Raw genomic sequence first — 19,682 nt, 5'->3', positions numbered from 1 at the left:
GCCAGGCGCGCCAGCCCCCTGCCCAGCCTGGGGTCTCCTGCGGCATTTGCTCTGGTAGGTAACGCCTGCTCAGATGGGATCAAACTGGAATTTGCTGATGAGTTTCCACAGAAAAGAAAGGACCAGGGGCACCTTTGTGTTATTGGTGAGGTCCTGCCGGTGGGCTGCCTTGCAGCCCAGCACGATGCAGAAGCAGAAGGCCGGGGACTGCTTTTCTCTGCTCTTGCCTCAGTCCCAGCGTGGCTCATGCGCAAAGCCTTGCAAGGGCGACAGTGAAAACGTCTGTGTTCTGGCTCTCCCTCTTAATTTTTTGAGCTCTCTCGTGGTGTGCGGTAGCAGAGATGTGGTAGCCTGTAACAGTCACTATACAGCACCGCTTTTCAGGGTGTTGGTTCGTGTCACCGTAACGTTAAAAGTGGTATGTCATGAGAGCACATGTTTGTCAGAGCAGTCGAATGCTTTGCTCCTCGCTCTGGGATCTGTAGGACTGCACAGACTGAGGAGTGTCGCTACATGGAACTACAACAACTCTTTTCCTTAAGATGGGAAAGTTACAGCTGAGAAAATTTGACTCTTTTCCAGAGATGCGATGAAGCTTTGGGAATAAAAATAATACAATAGTCCCTACGAGCTAAGCGTGCGCTTGTTGCTGCGATTACAGGTGGTGAAAATGAACGTATGTTATACTGTTCTGTTTTCTTTTTTCTTCTCCATTTTTTTAAAGGAAAGGGGCCTTACTTGTTGTCTTCTGGAAAGTGAGAACGCTGCGTCAATGCACCAATTATGACTTCAAGGGAAGAGAAAATTAAAGATATTTATCAAAGTATTTTAATCTCTTTGGAGAAAACTGTTGTCGTTGCCAAGTTACCACGCTACCTGAAACAAGCTTTTGGTGGATTTAAGCAAAATATTAGAAATACCACCTTTTTTTGTTTTCGGCATAGCTTGTCTTCTTGGGAAATAACTGTGCTTTTATGATTTTTTTAGATAATGGGTTTTTACCCTTCCTTCCACTATTAGCATCATGGTAATATATAGAAAGAAATCTGAAGAGGAATGTTATTATTCAGAGCTCCTTTTCTTTTGACTCTCTAATAGCAAATACCAAGCACCTCAGTGCTATACCCAAGCCGCCTAGCCATGCGTAAGCAGTAGCTGACTTTGTTCTGAATGAAGTTCTTTGCAGGCAAACCAAAGCTGCCGTGACTGGCCTTCGTGCAATATGCACCGCTCGGTAAAACGGAGCGGATTTTCAGAGGTCGGCTGGCAGATCGGGGGCGTGAGGGGGCAGAAGCAGCGGCAGAGACCTTCCTTTCTGCTCCGAAGGAGGCTGTAAGTGTGCTGCGTCAGAGGGAGAACAGGCGTCTGAGGGACAAGCGTATTACAGCCGTGTGGCGGCCATCAGGCTGCACGTTTTACCAGCCGGCGCAGAATTAGGCAACTTTATAGCGGATGTTGCCATCGCCTTTCTTTTCCAAGGGTCTGCGAGGAAAGCAGAGTCCCTGCCTACCGCGGGTACGCCGCACAGGGTGACTTCGTCGCTCGCGGGGAAAGGGGCCGTTTGGACGTGCTTGGGCAGGCCGGGAGTGCTGTGGGAGCAAGGGGGTCCAACGGGCTGCGGGCGCTGTCAGGACCTTCTTTAACAGGACCTTCTGTTCCTCTCCCAGCTCCCTCCAGTTGTCTGCACTTGGACTTCACTAGGCCAGCACGGGTGCAGCTCGCCGTGTGCATATCTGCTATGCTAAAGCCAGCTTCTTGAAATTAGGCTGATCCTAGGTCTCAGCTAAATAAGCTGTTCTGTACTTAGATTAATTCTGCACCAGTAGCATGTGGATGACTGGGAATTGGCTCTACTTAGTAGGACTCAAGGAACTGTTAATTGCAACCAGATATTGTGGATGAATGTGGTGATGTTTTGAAGGTGCCTTCTTTAAAGACGCTTGCTGTAAAACCACGAAGTTTTAAAGACTTGTAGTAGCTAAATCCCAAGTTCCCATCCACTGGACACGCTGTCTTCTTTCAGAAATGTCACTTGGAATAGTTTCTGAATCAGGGCCAGTGAACGTCTGTACCCTGGAACATCTGCAGTGTCTGAACTAGCGTTTAAAATTGTATTACTGAGCTCGGATTAATGAACAGCCATCTATGAGCAGCTGTCAAAACCATTTCCCAAATGATAAGGTGAGCAATTCTGACAGGGATGTAAAAGCTGGCGAGGTAGTGGGATGATACAGCCAGTGCCAGCCCCTCCGCATAGTTTGGAGGCATCAGCAGTTGTGGCTGGTCACGGGCTACTCGAAAGGTGCAGAGCTTTACTGGAGCCAGAGCAGACATTTTGAAGTTACATTTATGAGTAAAAACCCTGGTTTTGATGCCTTGTTTGATTGGGAAGGGGAGGATTGCATTTTTTAGTACAACAGTAAACAAATAAAGAATGTGGGAGGAGAAAACTCAGAAAGCACTACTGTAGTCCAATGATTGCATTATCAAATAATAAGTAGGGACTGATTCATATGTATTTGAATGCATATATAGACATAGATAGAATGCAGACGAACCTAATAAAATTATACAAATCACAGGAATGACATCCTCTCTGCAAGAAAGAAAAATTAAAGTCCACCCCATCTGAAAAAGGAGATGTATCTTCAGTTAGTAGCATTCTTCCCATGCTAAAAAGGAATGATACTTAAGATTATGTTTTTTAAGAGAAGCGTTAGGCTTTTCTGACAAATGGCACTTTGTAGAACTCAAATAATTAAACACAATAATAAATGCTTTCTTTTGTGGGAAGAAGTTTTTGAGTTGGGGGTTTCTTCTGGAAGCCCATGTGTTGATCCTCTCTTTTTTTTTTTCCCCAAACTAAGAAAGGTGAAAAATAGAAACAGGACGGATTAAAAATTGTGGCAGTGGAGCATGGTGCTTTTATGCAGCTTCCAGAAATACCTTAAAACATAGAAATCTAAGCAAAAATGTGTCAACATTTTGGAAGTAAATCAAGTTTATAGAAAAAGGAAGTATTTTTTAAAATACTTTGGAGACATTAGATAGTAGAGATCATACCTGAACAGGAGAGTCTCAAACACCTAGTGCTGCACATAAATACATCTTCACTTTTTTCCTGAGTTTCCTTTCTTATGCCTTAAAGATTAAAATTATTGCTCCTGCCCAAACTCCAATGTCTTTTAACGGATTTTAGTTGTATTCCCTTGCTTAAATCCTTTGGGTTTTTTTATCCATGTGAAACAAGTAAAAAAAATTATTAAGCATTTTAATGTCATATTGTTTGAATTTTATTTATTTCAATGCAGTAATATTTAACATAAGTCGGTTTATATTTCTTTAAAGTGGTAGACTTAACTGGGGAGAATGACAGAAATCAGCATTAGCTAAAGTTAGGACTATGGTGATTTACGACAGCCAAATACTAAGTCGTTTTTATCTTCAACTAACATTTCTTATAATAATACCAGGTAAAGATGGATACCAAACATTTTCTTTTTGAACATTGGTAGCATAAAAATATTGTTCCTGGTCTTGGATGTGACTTATCCTGATAAGGCAGTAAGGGATTGCCTAAAATCAAAGCATGGAGGTTACATCTCCTGGAGCATCTTTCTCCATGAATGCTTCGGGCCACTGATGGGACGGCTGGCAAGCCGGGCTCCCTGGTCTTCTGATCCTCTCTCTTGCCACTGAGCCCTGCCTCCTGTGGGCAGCTCTTGCTTTGCAGCTTTCTGTCTAGAAAAGTGGGGATTCTGCTTTTTATTCAAATAGTCACCACAATCCAGCCTCTGCATAAAATTCAACATGTGCTTAAGTGCTTCCACTGAGAAGGGACAGCTCGCTGAAGCGGGTGCAGCCAGGCGCTGGAGCCGGCTCACTAACCCCTTACGGAGCCTGGGATGCTAAAGGATTTCACCCAGAGCAGCATGACTGCGGTGTCTTTCATGCTGTGACGCATATGTGGAGTTTTAATAACAATTACTGTACTTCACGGGCTCGTTGGCTATATCAATATTGCAGTCACTGCTATTACTAAAACCGGTGATAGTAACTAACTGAGAAAGCATGACACCCAAGTGTGCGTAGCTTGACTTTACACCTGCTACTTTTATTTTGTTGTGCTTTTGCTTCAGGAAAGTTTGGGAAAAAGTCTAGATTTTATTTCTTTTTTTCTTTTAAACGTGTGCCTGGTATATATTATTTTTCATTTTAGCTTAGCAGTTGTATTTGCCACAGGTTATGTATGTTAGAGAAAACCAAACTGGGGCATAATTTCGGCTCACAAAGGCTGGATTCAATTCGATGCTGAACCTGCTTTGACTAGATGATCCCATGAGGTCCCTTCCAGCCTGAATTATTCTATGGTTCAGTGATTTCAGGCCAGAATCAATATAGATCCTTTGAGGTCATTAATTTACATATCATGAGGATCTGAAATTTTGCCAGAGACAGCTTTAACAGTTCTTATCATGTCATCAAATATGAACATTTTAATCTGAGAACCTATCCCTTGATTTCAGTTACAGAATACATTGCTTGCTAGTGACATAACATGAGTGGTAGAAAACCCATTTTATCTTTTTAACGTCAGGCATATTGTCTGTCTATGTACTTTAAACTCATAATTGCCTTTAGAGATCCCTGAAGACCCAGAAATTGCAGAAGAATATTATAATGATGAGTTTGAATCCTGTTCAGAAGGCAGTGAAGAGGAGGAGGATGTGGAAGCGTCACAGACAGTCTCTAAGACAAATCATCAGGTATATGTGAACTTTGAGAAAACAGTATACACTTAATTCTCATTTTCCATAGGAAAATTAAGCTCATTGCAAGATTTTGTCCTACTGATATTACTGAAATTTGGTTTTGTTAGGAATGTGTGTGTATATCAATACAATGAATTTATAAGTGTATGCATATGTAATTCTCCTGAGACATTGATGAGAAAGATTGCGCTCCTTCAGGATTAAGGATAACACTCCCATGAATGCCTTAAGGTGGATTCTTGTCAATAAAGTTTCTTGTGACTGTAAAACACTCAGAGTGGGGCTGTCTCACATGTTAGCTATGGGTAAATTAAGTTAAAGCTGAAAGTATACTTCAAGCATAAGGTGTAAGTTCCAGCTCAAATTCCTGGGCAAAGATAGGCACCTCTGGTTGCCACTTCTTCCTGCTTATATTAGACATATTTTCTAGGACAGTGTGATGAACTATGAGCCTAAAAAACCGCAAGACTTGACCAGCAAATCTGTAGACTTTCCCAAGAATCTCAGAAAGTGTCGGTGAAGAGAAAACTCATTATTGAAAGGCTTAAAGTAGCTTTATCAGGTGAGGCTGCCACAAGAAAATCTTAGGGATTGCAGTGTGAAGAAGGTTGAAGATTATTTGAAAAATCATCTAATTTAGATCCGGTCAGAATGATCTGAGATGAATCTTGACTCCCAGTGATCAAGTCTTAGTGAAATCAATGAATTTAAATGGCCAAGTCAGTTCTGAAAATGGATCTTCCTAGGGTATTCAGGAAGAATTAATTTCCCTCTGGGCCACCAGCTTAAAGCATTGAGTACAGTGCCTCTGAATGGTACTGTCTGGTTCTGCTTAGGATCATATGGGTTATTCTGAGTTCATGCACAAATTTTGCAGAACAGAGTGCGCTGTCTTTTGTTTTTTTTCGGAACCAACCAAATATGCTACTGCTCTCACTAAATTATAAATAACTTGTACTGATTTTTGAAAATTTTGAACTAATAGCTTCTTTAAGATGTATACTTAAGGTAAAAATAAAATGTTTGTGTGAGAAATCAGAACTCTACTTCTACCACAGTAGTAGGGAGTCCTGAAATTCTCTCACCAGTTAAACTTCAAGTTTACTCAGAAACAGCTTCATTCGATCTAGAAACGTCCTCCTAGCTTTCAAACTAACCAGACAGGATGCTATAAAATTCAGGATCAGTTTATACTGTCGTGGTCTAAAGAAACTATTAGTCAATTGTAAATCAGTTGAATATTCAAGACAATTCTTTTTTTGTTTGCTGGGTTTGTGTTTACCTACAACACATAGACATGCAAACACTCAGTTGCCCAGAAAGTCTACCACAAGATACTCTTGAAAAGAAATCATTGCTCACTTTCATCAGACTCTTGAGATATTTTTTTTTTTCTTTTTAGAACACCTTTTGAAATTTTCATTCAGCTTTCATTGACGGTAACATTAAGTGTCAATCAATAGTGTTTTTGAACAGGCAGACTGGTGCTTAGAATTAAAGAAGGGCAGAAACTAAAAACATGCTCAATAATGCCGAATAAATTAGGTGTTGGCAGTCAGATCTCAGCAGCAACATTCCCTCATTTTGCAGTGACTCAGGCTTCAGGCATGACAAGAACCAGAACCATGGGCTGGAAGAGCTGGCCCACTAGCACCTCTTTTCTCTGTGCAGCCCCGATGGATGGCCATGGGTCTTCGCTCTGCCAGCAGTCTGTGTGCACACAGAGCATTAACCCCTGCATAAACTGACGGGGAAGTACCTCCTGTGAGCATTTGCCTTTTGGGACTTCCTCTATCAAAGAACCTAGTTGTTTGTCTGTCTTTGTTCTTGTGTTGACTCCAGCACCTTAGATAAAGCAAAAGTACGTTTCCAGGTATCGACACAATCACCTTTTCTTTTTCTTGGGCACAATTTTCAAATTTCCCTTCCTCAAGTGAAAAATTCTGCAGTAAGTCCAAGGTCAAAGCAGACTGAACTTAGCTGTACAAATCTGGACACCTATGTCTGAACTAACTGAATGGAAAGTCTGTACAGTAAGGGGAAGTGAGCAAGCATTTTTAGAGAATAGTATTATCTTGGTTTAAACACCTAACATAGGTTAGATGGAATACGCTGAGAGGTCTGTCTTTCTCTCTGGTGATTATAAAGGGATCTACAGTTATTAACATGCACGGGACATCTTCATTCTGGATGTCAACACTTACGTGAGATGAATCCCACTCAAAGGTAGGTGGGATCATGCTCAGTATTAATAATAAGCTTCAAATCCTACCAGGATAGATGTGATATTGCTAGTATATAGCAGGGGTTTGCTTCTGCAGTCATTTTTTTAATACCCAAACTCCTATTTCTATGATGGGATTCATACTCTTAAACACTTTCTTCAAAAAAACCTTCATAAATTAAGTTTTTGGAGGTGTGTGCTAGTAAAGAAGTCATTCCAATGAAACACAGGATAAGGATTTGTAAGATATTTACATTTCTAATCTGTGCAAATCTTTCAATTTTCCAATGCCAAGATTGCTTTACTAGTTACTTCTGTGCAGAGAGTGAGGAAATGCTGGCGATGCTCCCTGGTGACCCCATTACTTTGAACAACGATTGAAAAAAAATCTGATGTTCATACAGTAGCATGATGTCAGAAAAGTCATCTAATTGAGCAGCACATTGGGGTGCATGATGTAGAGAGATCTGAGCTATATATTCAAGCTATAGTAGGCTCCCACAGATGTCAACACAGACTGAGAAGTAGTGGCCTTGCGTGGGATGCAACATCTCTTCAGTTAAGAAGGTAGAGTTAGGTACTGGAACAGTAAAATTTTAAAGGGTTAGGATGGGAACCGAGACAGCTATTTTCCCCATTGCTGTGGTTTTGGCTGGGATAGAGTGAGTTTTCCTCCTAGTAGGTGCTATAGTGCGGTGTTTTGGATTTTGGATTTAGCATGAGAACAAGGTGATAACATACTGATGTTTTAGTTGTTGTTTATACTAAGCCAAGGACTTTTCAGCTTCCCATGCTCTGCCAGCGAGGAGGTGCACAAGAAGTTGGGAGGGAGCATAGCCAGGACAGCTGACCCAGACTGGCCAAAGAGATATTCCATACCATATGACATCATGCCCAGTGTATAAACTGAGGGGAGTTGGCTGGAGGGCAGCGATCACTTGGGGACCGGTTGGGTGTCAGTTGGCAGGTGGTGAGCGGCTGCGTCCCTTTTTTTTTCCTGTGTTTTGTTTCTCTCTGTCTTTTGTTGTTTTCCTTTTCATTGCAACTTACTTTTATTTTATTTTACTTTGTTTTATTTTACTTTATTTCAATTCAATCATTAAACTGTTTTTATCTCAACCCATGAGCTTTCTTAATTTTGCCCTTCCAATTGTCTCCCCCATCCCACCACGGTGGGGGAAAGTGAATGAGCAGCTGTGTGGTGCCTGGTTACCGACTGAGGTTAAACCACGACACTCATGTTGCCATCTTTCAATACAGCTACGTTGTCCAGTTGCACATGTGGAGTGACCATCAATTTCAGACCCTAAGCACATCCGGACCTCTCATCTTAGTTGTAGCATGGGAGTTTAGTGTTCTTTTTCCCTCTCTTTTGGAGCAGAAATGCAGATTGCAGTAGCTCTTTTCCACACATTTTTTTCGAGGAACACTGGTTTTTAATTAAGGGGAAAACGTGAAAGAGAATGAGAAACTGTTTCTAAAAAAATTAAAAATATGATGCATAGGAGAGGTTTCACCTTGAAAAGTTAGTGCACAGGGACGGTTTCATTGGCTTGGATTTAGCTGAGATGCTAATGGATGCTTTTTACTGCAGTTTATCACCTTATTCTTTGTGTTTTCTTTTAGTGACAATGTGGTGGGTTGACCATGGCTGGATGCCAGGTGCCCACCAAAGCCACTCTGTCACTCCCCTCCTCAGCTGGACGCGGGAGAGAAAATATAACGAAAGGCTCCTGGGTCGAGATAAGGGCAGGGAGAGATCACTCACCAGTTACCATCACAGGCAAAACAGACTTGACTTGGGGAAAATTAACTTAATTTATTACCAATCAAATCAGAGTAGGATAATGAGAAATAAAAACTAAATCTTAAAACATCTTCCCCCCACCCCATTCTTCCTGGGCTCAACTTCACTCCCAAATTCTCTACCTCCTTCCCCCAAGCGGCACAGGGGGACAGGGAATGGGGGTTGTGGTCAGTTCGTCACACGCTGTCTCTGCTGCTCCTTCCTCCTCGGGGGAGGACTCCTCGCACTCTTCCCTGGCTCCAGCATGGGGTCCCTCCCATGGGAGACAGTTCTCCATGAACTGCTCCAGCCTGGGTCCCTTCCACAGAGTGCCATCCTTCAGGAACAGACTGCTCCAGCGTGGGCTCTTCTCTCCACGGGTCCACAGGTCCTGCCAGGAGCCTGCTCCAGGATGAGCTTCCCATGGGGTCACAGCCTCCTTTGGGCACATCCACCTGCTCTGGTATGGGGCCCTCCCTGGGCTGCAGGTGGAGATCTGCTCCAACGTGGAGCTCCATGGGCTGCAGGGGCACAGCCTCCCTCACCATGGTCTTCACCACAGGCTGCAGGGGAATCTCTGCTCCTGTGCCTGGACCACCTCCTCCTTCCTCCCTCCTTCTTCACTGACCTGGGTGTCTGCAGCGTTGTTCCTCTCACATATTCGCACTCCTCTCTGGCTGCAATTGCTGTTGCGCAGCAACTTTTCCCCCTTAAATACATTATCCCAGAGGCGCTGCCACCGTCACTGATGGGCTTGGCCGTGGCCAGCAATGGGTCCGTCTTGGAGCCGGCTGGCATTGGCGCTATCAGACACAGGGAAAGCTTCTATAGCTTCTTGCACGAGCCACCCCTGCAGCCCCCCAGCTACCAAAACCTCACCACGCAAACCCAATACAGACAAGAACATAAAATTTGCCCTCTTCATTATGACAAAGTCTACTAATGTGGTACATAAACCTCCTACTTCCAACTTCCAGGTTGCTTCTGGGATTGCCAAACCAGATAATGAGCTGGAGTAAATTAGCACAGCTCCAGCAGCTGTGGGTGGTCTGTGTGCTGTCACCCAGAAAATGGTCCCAATGATTCCCAACAGGCGTCTTGGCACGGCTTGTCGCTGTTAGAGGGGGCTTCGTTCGTTCTGAACGTGAAAAGCACAAGCCTTCATCCACGCTGGCCCTCACGCCCCGAGTGCCTCTTATCTGCCCATCTGTCGGGGCCCTTGCCTATTTGTAGGGCTTTGCTTTCTCTGCAAAAAAGAGAAACGTAAAAGAAGTACATTAAATAGATGAGCATATTGAATAAAACAGCTAAAATCCTCTTGCATTGCTAAACCCAAGTGGAGGAAAGGCACCGATGGTTTCTCAGCATAATTTGATTAATAATTTATTCAGCTATTTACCGCATTGTCCTCCTCATTGGAATTTTATTTCAAGATAATCAAGTTAATCTAGCTAGTTTCTTTGAAAACCAGTGGCGATGACAGTGGTGAAAGCATATCTTTTGCCTTACGGCGTAATGAGAAAAAATAATCTCTGTTGTGATATTTGGAGTAAATATGATGTCCTGTTGTGAGAAGTCAAAGGCTTGGGAATTCAATCTTTATCCCATTAAAAAGGAAAAAAAGTTTTTATTAAAATAATTATGCTAATATTGTATGTGGTGATTTACCACGTTTTTGTCTGTCTGTCTATAGATTTGCATTTAACTGTTAGTGGTAATGAAAATAAAAATAGTTACAAATCCGTATTAGCAGAAAATTTAATATCAAATTTTAGTTTTGAGTGAAAAATGTTTAATAACTTTTTAATGATATCCTAAAGGTTAATTTAATTTTTTTACAAATATTATATCTTTAATTTTAATTCTGTCTTAATTCAATATTTGATATATATTGTATATATAAATGTAATGCATTCCGTAGCATTTCCTGGGCGCTTTATGCTAACTGACAAAAGCCCCAATTAAGCAGGCTCAGATTTATTTGGTCGTCTGAGGTAACTCAGGCACTTTGGATGGGCTGCAAAACTGGAAAGCCCGGCGCTGACTTTATCCGGCCAGGACCCCACAGGCTGCTCCAAAAGGGCAAAGAGGCTCCTTCAAACCTACGAGCCTTCGGGTTATCTGTTGAAATGGCCAACTAAGAAGCTGATTCCCATCTTGCAAACCTCAGCTAAAATAGCAGAGCCTGTTTCAAATATGAGCCCATGAAACAACCTAGGGTGATAAGAACATCCATAACAGCTCTCGCTTGCACCAAAAGGGCACTAACCAGCTAACAGTCATTGCCAACAATTATTGTCATCCTGTTAAGGTATACTGGCAGGTCCGCAGCTTGAGAAACTTAGAATGAGCATTTTGAGTAAGATCACAGAGAAATATAAAGCAGATTGTCCATTGTAGAAGCTGAGGTCAACGTTGTTTCTTTTTGTTCCGGTGTGTGAAATTTTAAAGCCGTAGGCTGCTCAATATTTCTTAAAATACGGATTTTTGGCAGATTTTTTAGCAAGGTCAAGATTTTGACTTTCAGTTTTAAATAGTTAAGAAATGCCATTTGTCAAATGTGATATGGCAGCAGCTTCTAGAAACTCAGAGTACAAGTTTTTCTTGGACTGTGATAAAATTGTGATCTACTTCCTGGAGCCAAATCATTGCTTAATGGGCAGATCTTTAAATTTCCTCTGTGTACACAAACACAATTTCACATGAAAGGTACCATGGCAAAACTGTTAATCATCTGTCTGATAACAGAATACTTGAAATAGAAAGGTGCTAAAATATCTTCTTAATTAATTTTTTTCAATTAGTCATTACTAGATATGTAAGTAGATGCAATTACATGAAGTATTGATTTACAGTGGGCAGCTATCATAAGTGTAAGAAATTTTGGCATCGTTAAGAAGTACATACTTGCCTTTTTCAAAGTAAAATTGTTTTAGGTATTCCAGGACAAACCGATGATAAAATGCTGGTGTATTTTCAGAGGTTGCACACCACCCCCCACGGTAAATGTATATCTTCTTTAAACTCCATGCACAGTTGTTCTACACACTTGTGTTCTGCAAGGAATCTGACGTAAGTAATTGTATATAACATCATTCCCAAGCCTGATGTTTTAGAAGAAAAAAACATCGAAAAAGTCCTGAGCAATGTAGACACTTTGTAGCTTAGTGTTGACACTCATTGGTATAAGTGATAATTCTTTATGTTAGTGGAATCATACCTCTGGTACATAGTGTTTATGTTTAGGTTTGTGCTCACACTAATGCCATTCCTTATTTTATTTATCTACAGGACAGTGACCTCGAGGCAATGGTCCAGTATTTGGAGAGTGTCCTGAATAATAGCTCATTGGGTAAGATGATATCTTTTCTTTAAATGTAATAGCAGCAGTTATTAGTGGTCTGCATTCATCACAGTCCAATTATTGCCGTTTGCAACAAAATAACTCAAAAAGTGTGATCTTCTTGAAAATGACTTCCTTCATCTACTGCAGAGAAGTATAAATACACCAAAAGAAAAAGCATACACAGTTAAGTGCTTTTGTTGAAAATAATAGAGCCATAAAGCACGATGGTCGGAAGTGTGGAATGTTATAACAAAAGCTTTTAAAAACTTGGCTTCTGCCATCTTTTCTCCAGAGGAAAATATTTAAGGACATGTAGGTTGTTTTATAGTTTCCAGTACTGGTAGCAATAAGAGAAAAAGAATTAAAAGATCTTTAATTTTTTTTAAAATAATGATCCAGGTATGGATAATATTTATTTTATTTTACAGTATCTCATTACAGGCACAGAAAAATCATGGAGAATTTAAGTTTGCAATTTAATCCTAAAATGCCTTGGAAATTCTGTCTATAAATTTAGAGTTTGAAAGCCTGGTTTCTCATGTTCTACTTAAAAGCTAAAAAGAATAATTACATGAAAGAAGGCTATTTACTGAGGCTGGTGTAGTCACTGTCCTTGAAGACCACCGGGTTGAACTGTGCCAGCAGCAGCCCACGTGAAAGCCCAGCTGAGTTCCCAAAGGCTCCCACAGGAACCCCGGTCTTGTTTAGCTGCCTCATTTACACTCATTCAGTTGGGATTAACCTGACTCCGTATTGACTTGTGGCTCTGACAGGGGAAGGTCGGGGAAGCCTGCGAAATCCTCCTCGTAGAGGTTCCTCCAGTGCCAGGCTCTGTTTCACCCCTGCTTGTAAGTGTGGACTGGTGGGAAGAGAAAAAAAGCATGAAAGGGATTTATCAAAGCTGTGGCTTGTCATAGTCTTGTAGCCACTGAACCGTGTCTGATCACTTTCTGGCTCAGGGAGATACTTAGGACTGAAGCAAGGAACACTCACGTCCAGTTTGTCTTCACACTAATGGAGATCCCGCGGTCTTCAAATTCTGCGCTCATTACGCATTTGCAGCATTGGTGTCTGCAGTGGGTTTGCAGAAGTAGAAACAGGGACAAAATTTAGCTCTGTGCTTTAATGTTCTGTTATTTTAATGAGAGAGGGGAATTGCCTTTTGAGAGCTTCTGGGAATAACCCAGAATATTAGCCAAACAGTGGTATTTAAAAAAACCCTTAGTATTAAAGAGACTCTTGTCTTTCTCTTTTTCTTTCAGTATTAAGAACAAGAAGATGCCTTTTTCAATTATAATATTAAAGAATTAAATGTGCTTTAGTCATTAAAAATTCTCTGACCAGTCTGTGCTGAAACTTAAAGCCTTTCTTCAAACTGAGTTAGTAATTAGGTTTGTATGATCTGTTCCAAACAAATATATGTGATGACAATAAGAGAGAAATCTGCTAGGGTGCCTTTTATCTTCGTGTCACTTGGGAAGTTTAAACATTTACTACTTTAAGTTCTTCCAGTGTCAAGCTACAAAGCTGATGTTGGGGTGATTTTTATGTGTTTGCTGACATTCATTTATACTTTTCTTTTTCTTCACTGGGCTGCAAATTCATGTTACATCAAAATTTTCTGTATATGGTGCATTTTACATAGGTTGAGTACTTGTTCTCTTTGTTCACCCTAAAACTAGTTATGTCCACTTCCAGGTCTGCATTTCTTTAACTGATCTCTAGCACATTGGTTATAGCCATGGGACTGCCAGTACCAGCCTGTGCCCCATCTCTTGTCATCCCATGCCTGTAGTCCTTTACACCTCATCCTTTGTCCTCACTTTTCAAGGCATCTGCTTGTTGTATCAGTCCTGTATTCCTCTACATTAACTGAATTAAGTTAGCTATAAATATGTCATTCTACACAGTATACTGCTACCCATCTAAAAATGCAGGTTGTACAATACAAAAATAAGTGGAAATAAAACAAAATAGCCACAACTACCTGGTTGTTGGAAGAAATGCTATTGCAGCTTAAGCAATTAAATCCAAGTTCCTGGCAGGTCAAGACAAGTTCAGGTCAAGACAAGTTCAGGCAAAGCCTGAAGCCTTGCAAACTCAGGCCCAAGCGTGGGCCCTGGTACTAGCAGTGGCAATACCATATTACTGGGCCACACAGCTACATATAGAGCCATCATTATAATGGCTACTCCTGGAAACAGAACGGATTTGATGGCAATAATAGGGCAGATGCAGCAATCTGGCCTGGCCAGAATTTCTTGTAGTGTCTTTCATTGTCAAAGGTATTGTGAACGCAGATGTTAGAGAACATCTGAGTAGAATAAAACTAGAGCTTTTTCAATGTCAGCTGGGACTGTGATAAAGAGGATGCAATAAATATGCATTGGTTTTCCACAGGTGGAGTTTCTGTAGTATAAACCTCAGTGTTGAAGGATAAAAGGACTTTTGAAGTAACTGAGTTTTCTCCTCATGAGTTTACACTGAGTCATTGGGAATACCGGCGCTTTAGGTGGTACAAAGTTCATTTTGGGTTGGCTATACAGTTCCATGTCAAGTATGTTTAAAATAAGATAGTCCATGCTCATAAAATTTGAAAAATTGGGAAGATTCCAGAAAAGAATGGCAAAATGAAAGGAAGTTTGAAAACCTGGTTTTACAATTTGCCAAATCTACTTAGCTTAAAGGAGGAGAAAGTTAGAGGCAGTTGGGTCACCTTGTATCATTTATAAACTCAGGAAATCCATCTGATTCTAAGGAGCTTTTTAATCTTGTAGAAAAAGGCATTATAGCATGCCTTTAGGATCTCATATGTAGCAGTGAAAGCTGAAGAAAGAAATCCGAAATCCAAACAGAAGCCTATGATTCAGTGGAGATAATAGCTTCACAACACATAATGGCTTACCAAGAGATGCAGTAGATGTCTATCACCAATTACCCAGTTGCTAGCAGAAATGTTGATAGGAATGCATTTGGGCCATAATGTATGGAAAGTCTCACCAGATAATCATAGTCACTGGTTTTAAATGTAAGTACCTGTGAATAAATGTCAGCCAGGGGATTTGTTTTACTACAGAGCCTTTCATCTTCCCTTTGTCAGAGTAAGAAGGATGCAGTGAGAACCTCAAACTGGTGCTCCATGACCTGAGAGGTCAAAGATCATTTGCTCTGTTGCCCTATGCTGCGGGAGAAGGATGGACTTCACAACTCTATAAGAGTTATATTCCGAAGCCGTTTATTGTCTTGTCTGACTCCAATATATATCATAATTTTCGCTTAGTCACTGCGCACACACTCATGATTGGTTACAACTTGTTACACACACTATTGCAATTGGCTATATACAAAATAGCACGCGCTGTCCACGCGCCCCTCACACAGTCAGGATTGTTGCTTGCAGGTGTTTCTGTTTTCCTCGCTTCCTCTTAGTTGTTTACCACAGCTCCTTCTCCTCAAGGCCGAGCCGTGCAGATATCCAGCTGTTTACCAGCTTCTCAGTGCCACAGCTCCTTCTCCTTAAGGTCGAGCCATGCAGGGTGATCCCAACATCTCCCACTTTTTGTTTATGTATAAACAAAACCTGATGGATCATTTGCAACCCAAGGACTGTGAGGAAGATGGACCATCTGTACATTCTTGTACCGTCCTGTGCCGCAAACTCAGCCCAGCAGTCGGTAGGTGCCAGCTTTACGTGGGCATCCCCACGGAGGCAACGGTGGCCTTGCCGTACACCGATCCCCCTGCTCTTCGGGAAATCCCGGTATTTATACATTCGCCAAGGAACGAATTTCGACACACGTGGCCAGTGAGTGTCGGAACTCGCCTTGGTTGTCACCTTTCAACACAGGGAACCTATGGCGTATGCGCCCGCTGGCCAGACGTGCTGCACGCGCCACAGCCACCCCGTCTATTGGTTCATAGGCTTTGTTCACACGGCATCTTACCATAATCCAGCAGTCACATATCAACTATGCTTAAATTAATAGCAGAATGTTACAAGGCAAACAATTCTAGCTGTACTACTCCTAGCGATAGAAGCTACTTCTAGTGATGGAAAAAGTGCTTGTATAAAGCTATGAAAACCAATATTATATCTTACCAAAGGATTTGTAGTTATAGAGCGGTTTGCCCTAAAAGCTTTCCATGTTCCTCTCATGATACTGCTAATTTCAGTGTGATTTACCCATACATTTTCTTTTGGCTGAGGTGGCATCCAGATTGCGATGACACCTGATAGTGTCAAGATGTGTCCGACGATGACGATGACTGTTTCACCCATGGTTTTACCCATTTTGCGGGTACCAAACAAGTTCCAGAATCTGTAATGACACAAGCATAACCTCGTCCCCAGGTTAGCAGTTGAAAAGGTCCTTCCCACATATTCTTTTCCAAATTTTTAACTTTTACTTGCACATTTTGTGTTAACTCAAACAGACTTCCTGTCATTCCTTTTACATGTTTCTCCTTCTGCTAGACGGAAATAATTTAACACATATAAGGCTTTATTCAAATGTTCTTGGGGTGGTATGGTAGCCTCTCCCCCTTTTTGTTTTTGCAATAAACATTTCAGGAAATGATTCATTCGTTCAACAATAGCTTGTCCAGTGGGGGAATGCGGTATTCCAGTAATGTGTCACTCCCCATTGAGCAAAAAAACTTTGGGTTGACTGGGCTACATAACAAGGACCATTATCGGTTTTAATTTGTAGGGGTATACCATGGGCTGCGAATGCAGCTCGCAAATGCTTTTGTACATATCTACTAGTTTCTCCTGTTTGTGCAGTGGCCCAAACTATTGCAGAATAGAAATCAATTGAAACATGAACATATTTAAATCTTCCAAAGTCAGCAACATGTGTCACATCCATCTGCCATAGGTTGTAGCGAATGCAATCGTCGGGGATTAACTGTAATTGCGATTCCTGGGCCTATTTGTTGACAATCAGCACAAGTCTGTATAATAGCTCTAGCATCACCTGCACTTAGATTAAATTGTCTCGCTAAAACTTTGGCAGATTGATGGAAAAAGGCATGAGAGGCTTGTGCTTGACCTAAACGGTCCGGAGCAGGTTCAGCCCATACTGCGGCAGTCAGCCGATCAGCTCTTGCATTTCCTTCCACCAATTCCCCTGGAAGGTTGGTATGGCTGCGTATATGCATAACATAATAAGGATGTCGTCTTTTCTGCAATAAAAACCAAAGTGTTCTAAATTGTTGATATAGCTGTTCCTGCTGTACCTGTCTGAGGATTGAACCTTCCAATCTTTGGAGTACTCCAACTACATATAAAGAATCAGTAATTATATTCACAGGTTCTTCAGACCATAATTTAAAGGCTTCAATTACTGCCTGTAGTTCTACCTTTTGAACTGATCCTGGCACGACAAGTACCCGTTCTTTCCATTCGCCATGCTCTCGCCATACTATTGCTGCCTTGCGTGTTTTCCCACCACCATCCATAAATACTGTAGCACCTTGAACTGGATATTGACTACACTTTGATTTTTCTTCTACTTCATGTTTGGGTTGTTTTTTGGGGGGTTTTTTGGGGGAGTTTTTTTGTTTTTTTTAAAGGTAAACATTTTGTGTGATGGATAATGAATCTAAATGTCACCCTCAAATTCTGCTAATGCAGTTTGGAAGGGAACCGAGTGCTGCAAAGCCCAAGTCAAATATTCTTGTTGTAATGGTATTAAAATCGTTTTCAGGTCCTTTGCCGACATATCAATAATTCTGTTGCGCCCTTTCATAATCAGATTTGCAAAACACTCTACTTTTGTGGTGATGGTTTTTCTGTGCTGCTGAGGCAAAAAGACCCACTCTAAAATTCTCAGCTTTTGATTCCAGCTTTGTTATCTACTGTATTATAAGCGCATAGGGATGTCGCTCATGATTGACTACTGCCAAAGTGATCCCTATCGAGGGGTCTATCCTAGAACTAAATGCTTGATTTACCTTTTCAGAAATGTTTGCTACTGCTTCCCAGGCTTCCTTGGTCAATTGCTGAGGAGAGTTTAACCTGCTATCCCCTTGCAAGAGCTGAACCAAGGGCTCCATATCTTGGTTTGTGATCCCACAAATAGGTCGAATCCAGTTAACATCTCCTACCAATTTTTGTACATCATTTAATGTTTTAATCTGAATTCTTAATTCAACCTTCTGGGGGGTTACCGACGTTTCAGTGATCATCCACCCCAAGTACCTCCAAGGCGCTTCAGCTTGTATCTTTTCTGGCGCCACTTGCAGCCCACTTTGTCTTAAAAGCTCAACGAGCTCCCTGATCATTTCTTCCGGATTTAATTGATCACCGGCCAACAATATGTCATCCATATAATGATAGATGAGATATTGAGGCCACCTTTTTCTGATTGGCTGTAAAGCCCAATTTACATAAATTTGACACATCGTGGGCGAATTTTTCATGCCTTGTGGCAATACTGTCCAATGATATCTTTGCATGGGTTGCGCCTTGTTTGTACTTGGGACTGAGAATGCAAAATGTTTGGCATCATCTTCATGCAGAGGGATTGTAAAAAAGCAATCTTTGAGACCTATGATCAAAAGCTTCCAATACTTCAGTATCATACAGGGAGATGGTAGCCCTGGTTGCAAGGCTCCCATGTCCACTATACCTTATTGACTTCTCACAAGTCATGTAATAGTCTCCATTTTCCACTTTTCTTTGGAATCACAAAAACAGGTGTGTTCCAAGGACTAGTGGTTGGCACAATATGGCCTTTTTGGTCAATGATTCCAGGCAGAACAAAAAGTCCCTACTTTGTTGCTGAAGATCGTCCTAATAACAAAGCACTCAATCCATATCCTAATGGTCCATTTGCGTTAGTCGGGACATCATAAACCGACATGTCCCATAAGGTAACTTCTACTGTTGTTTCCACGTCCATTCCGGCGCTCCCTCTGGTTTGGGCGCTGAGGCTTGCCAGGCAGCCTGGTGGTGCTTCCCCATTTGTGTCGTCGTGTGGGGTGCCTTCGTGCTCGGTCGCCCGTTTCCCAATTTCATACCATCCCGATGATACTTTGAACTACATTCTGAGGCTTGATGACCAAATTTTTGACATCGACCACATGGTGCTCCTGCTGGGCCTATTCCTTGCTGAAAGGGTCCTTGTTGGAAGGATTTATGACCTGTCTCAATCTGCCTAGGTCCTTTCCTTGTGGCCTTGCACTGAGCTCTAAAATGGCCTGTTTTTCCACAATTAAAACATTTTTTCTCCCCTTTTCCATTTATAAATGGCTTAATTGCTGCTGCAAAGGCACTTGCGAGTGTTTCTGCCTGATGTGTGGCAGAGCCTACTCTGTTGCCGGCTTCTACCATTTGTACTAACGTTGCTTCTTTTGGCAAAATTAACAAAATTCTTTTACAATCTACATTGGCATTTTCTACTGCTAAATTCAACAACACTGCTAGTTTTGCCTCTTCATTGGTATACACTTTATTCAAAGTGTCTCTCAGACGATCAACAAAAGACATATATGGTTCATCTCTCCCTTGTCTAATTTGAGTGTAAGATGGTTGCCTCTTTCCCTCCTCAG

General features: G+C 41.6%; 1 protein-coding gene across 1 annotated transcript in view; it reads left to right on the top strand.

Moving 5' to 3' along the window:
* Positions 1 to 19,682, top strand: part of NEK11 (NIMA related kinase 11) — a gene marked incomplete at both ends in the record, with an annotated part of 99,259 nt that overhangs the window by 56,416 nt on the left and 23,161 nt on the right. Inside the window, 2 exons of the mRNA XM_081996360.1 lie at positions 4,642 to 4,766; positions 12,074 to 12,134. Coding sequence (XP_081852486.1) covers positions 4,642 to 4,766; positions 12,074 to 12,134 — 186 coding nt within the window. The remainder of the gene's footprint in view (positions 1 to 4,641; positions 4,767 to 12,073; positions 12,135 to 19,682) is intronic.

This window comes from Phaethon aethereus, assembly GCF_964289735.1.
Source record: "Phaethon aethereus genome assembly, chromosome: 2".
Taxonomy (NCBI): domain Eukaryota; kingdom Metazoa; phylum Chordata; class Aves; order Phaethontiformes; family Phaethontidae; genus Phaethon; species Phaethon aethereus.
Note: the sequence above shows the minus strand (reverse complement) of the source record. Positions and strands in the feature narration are given on the sequence as shown.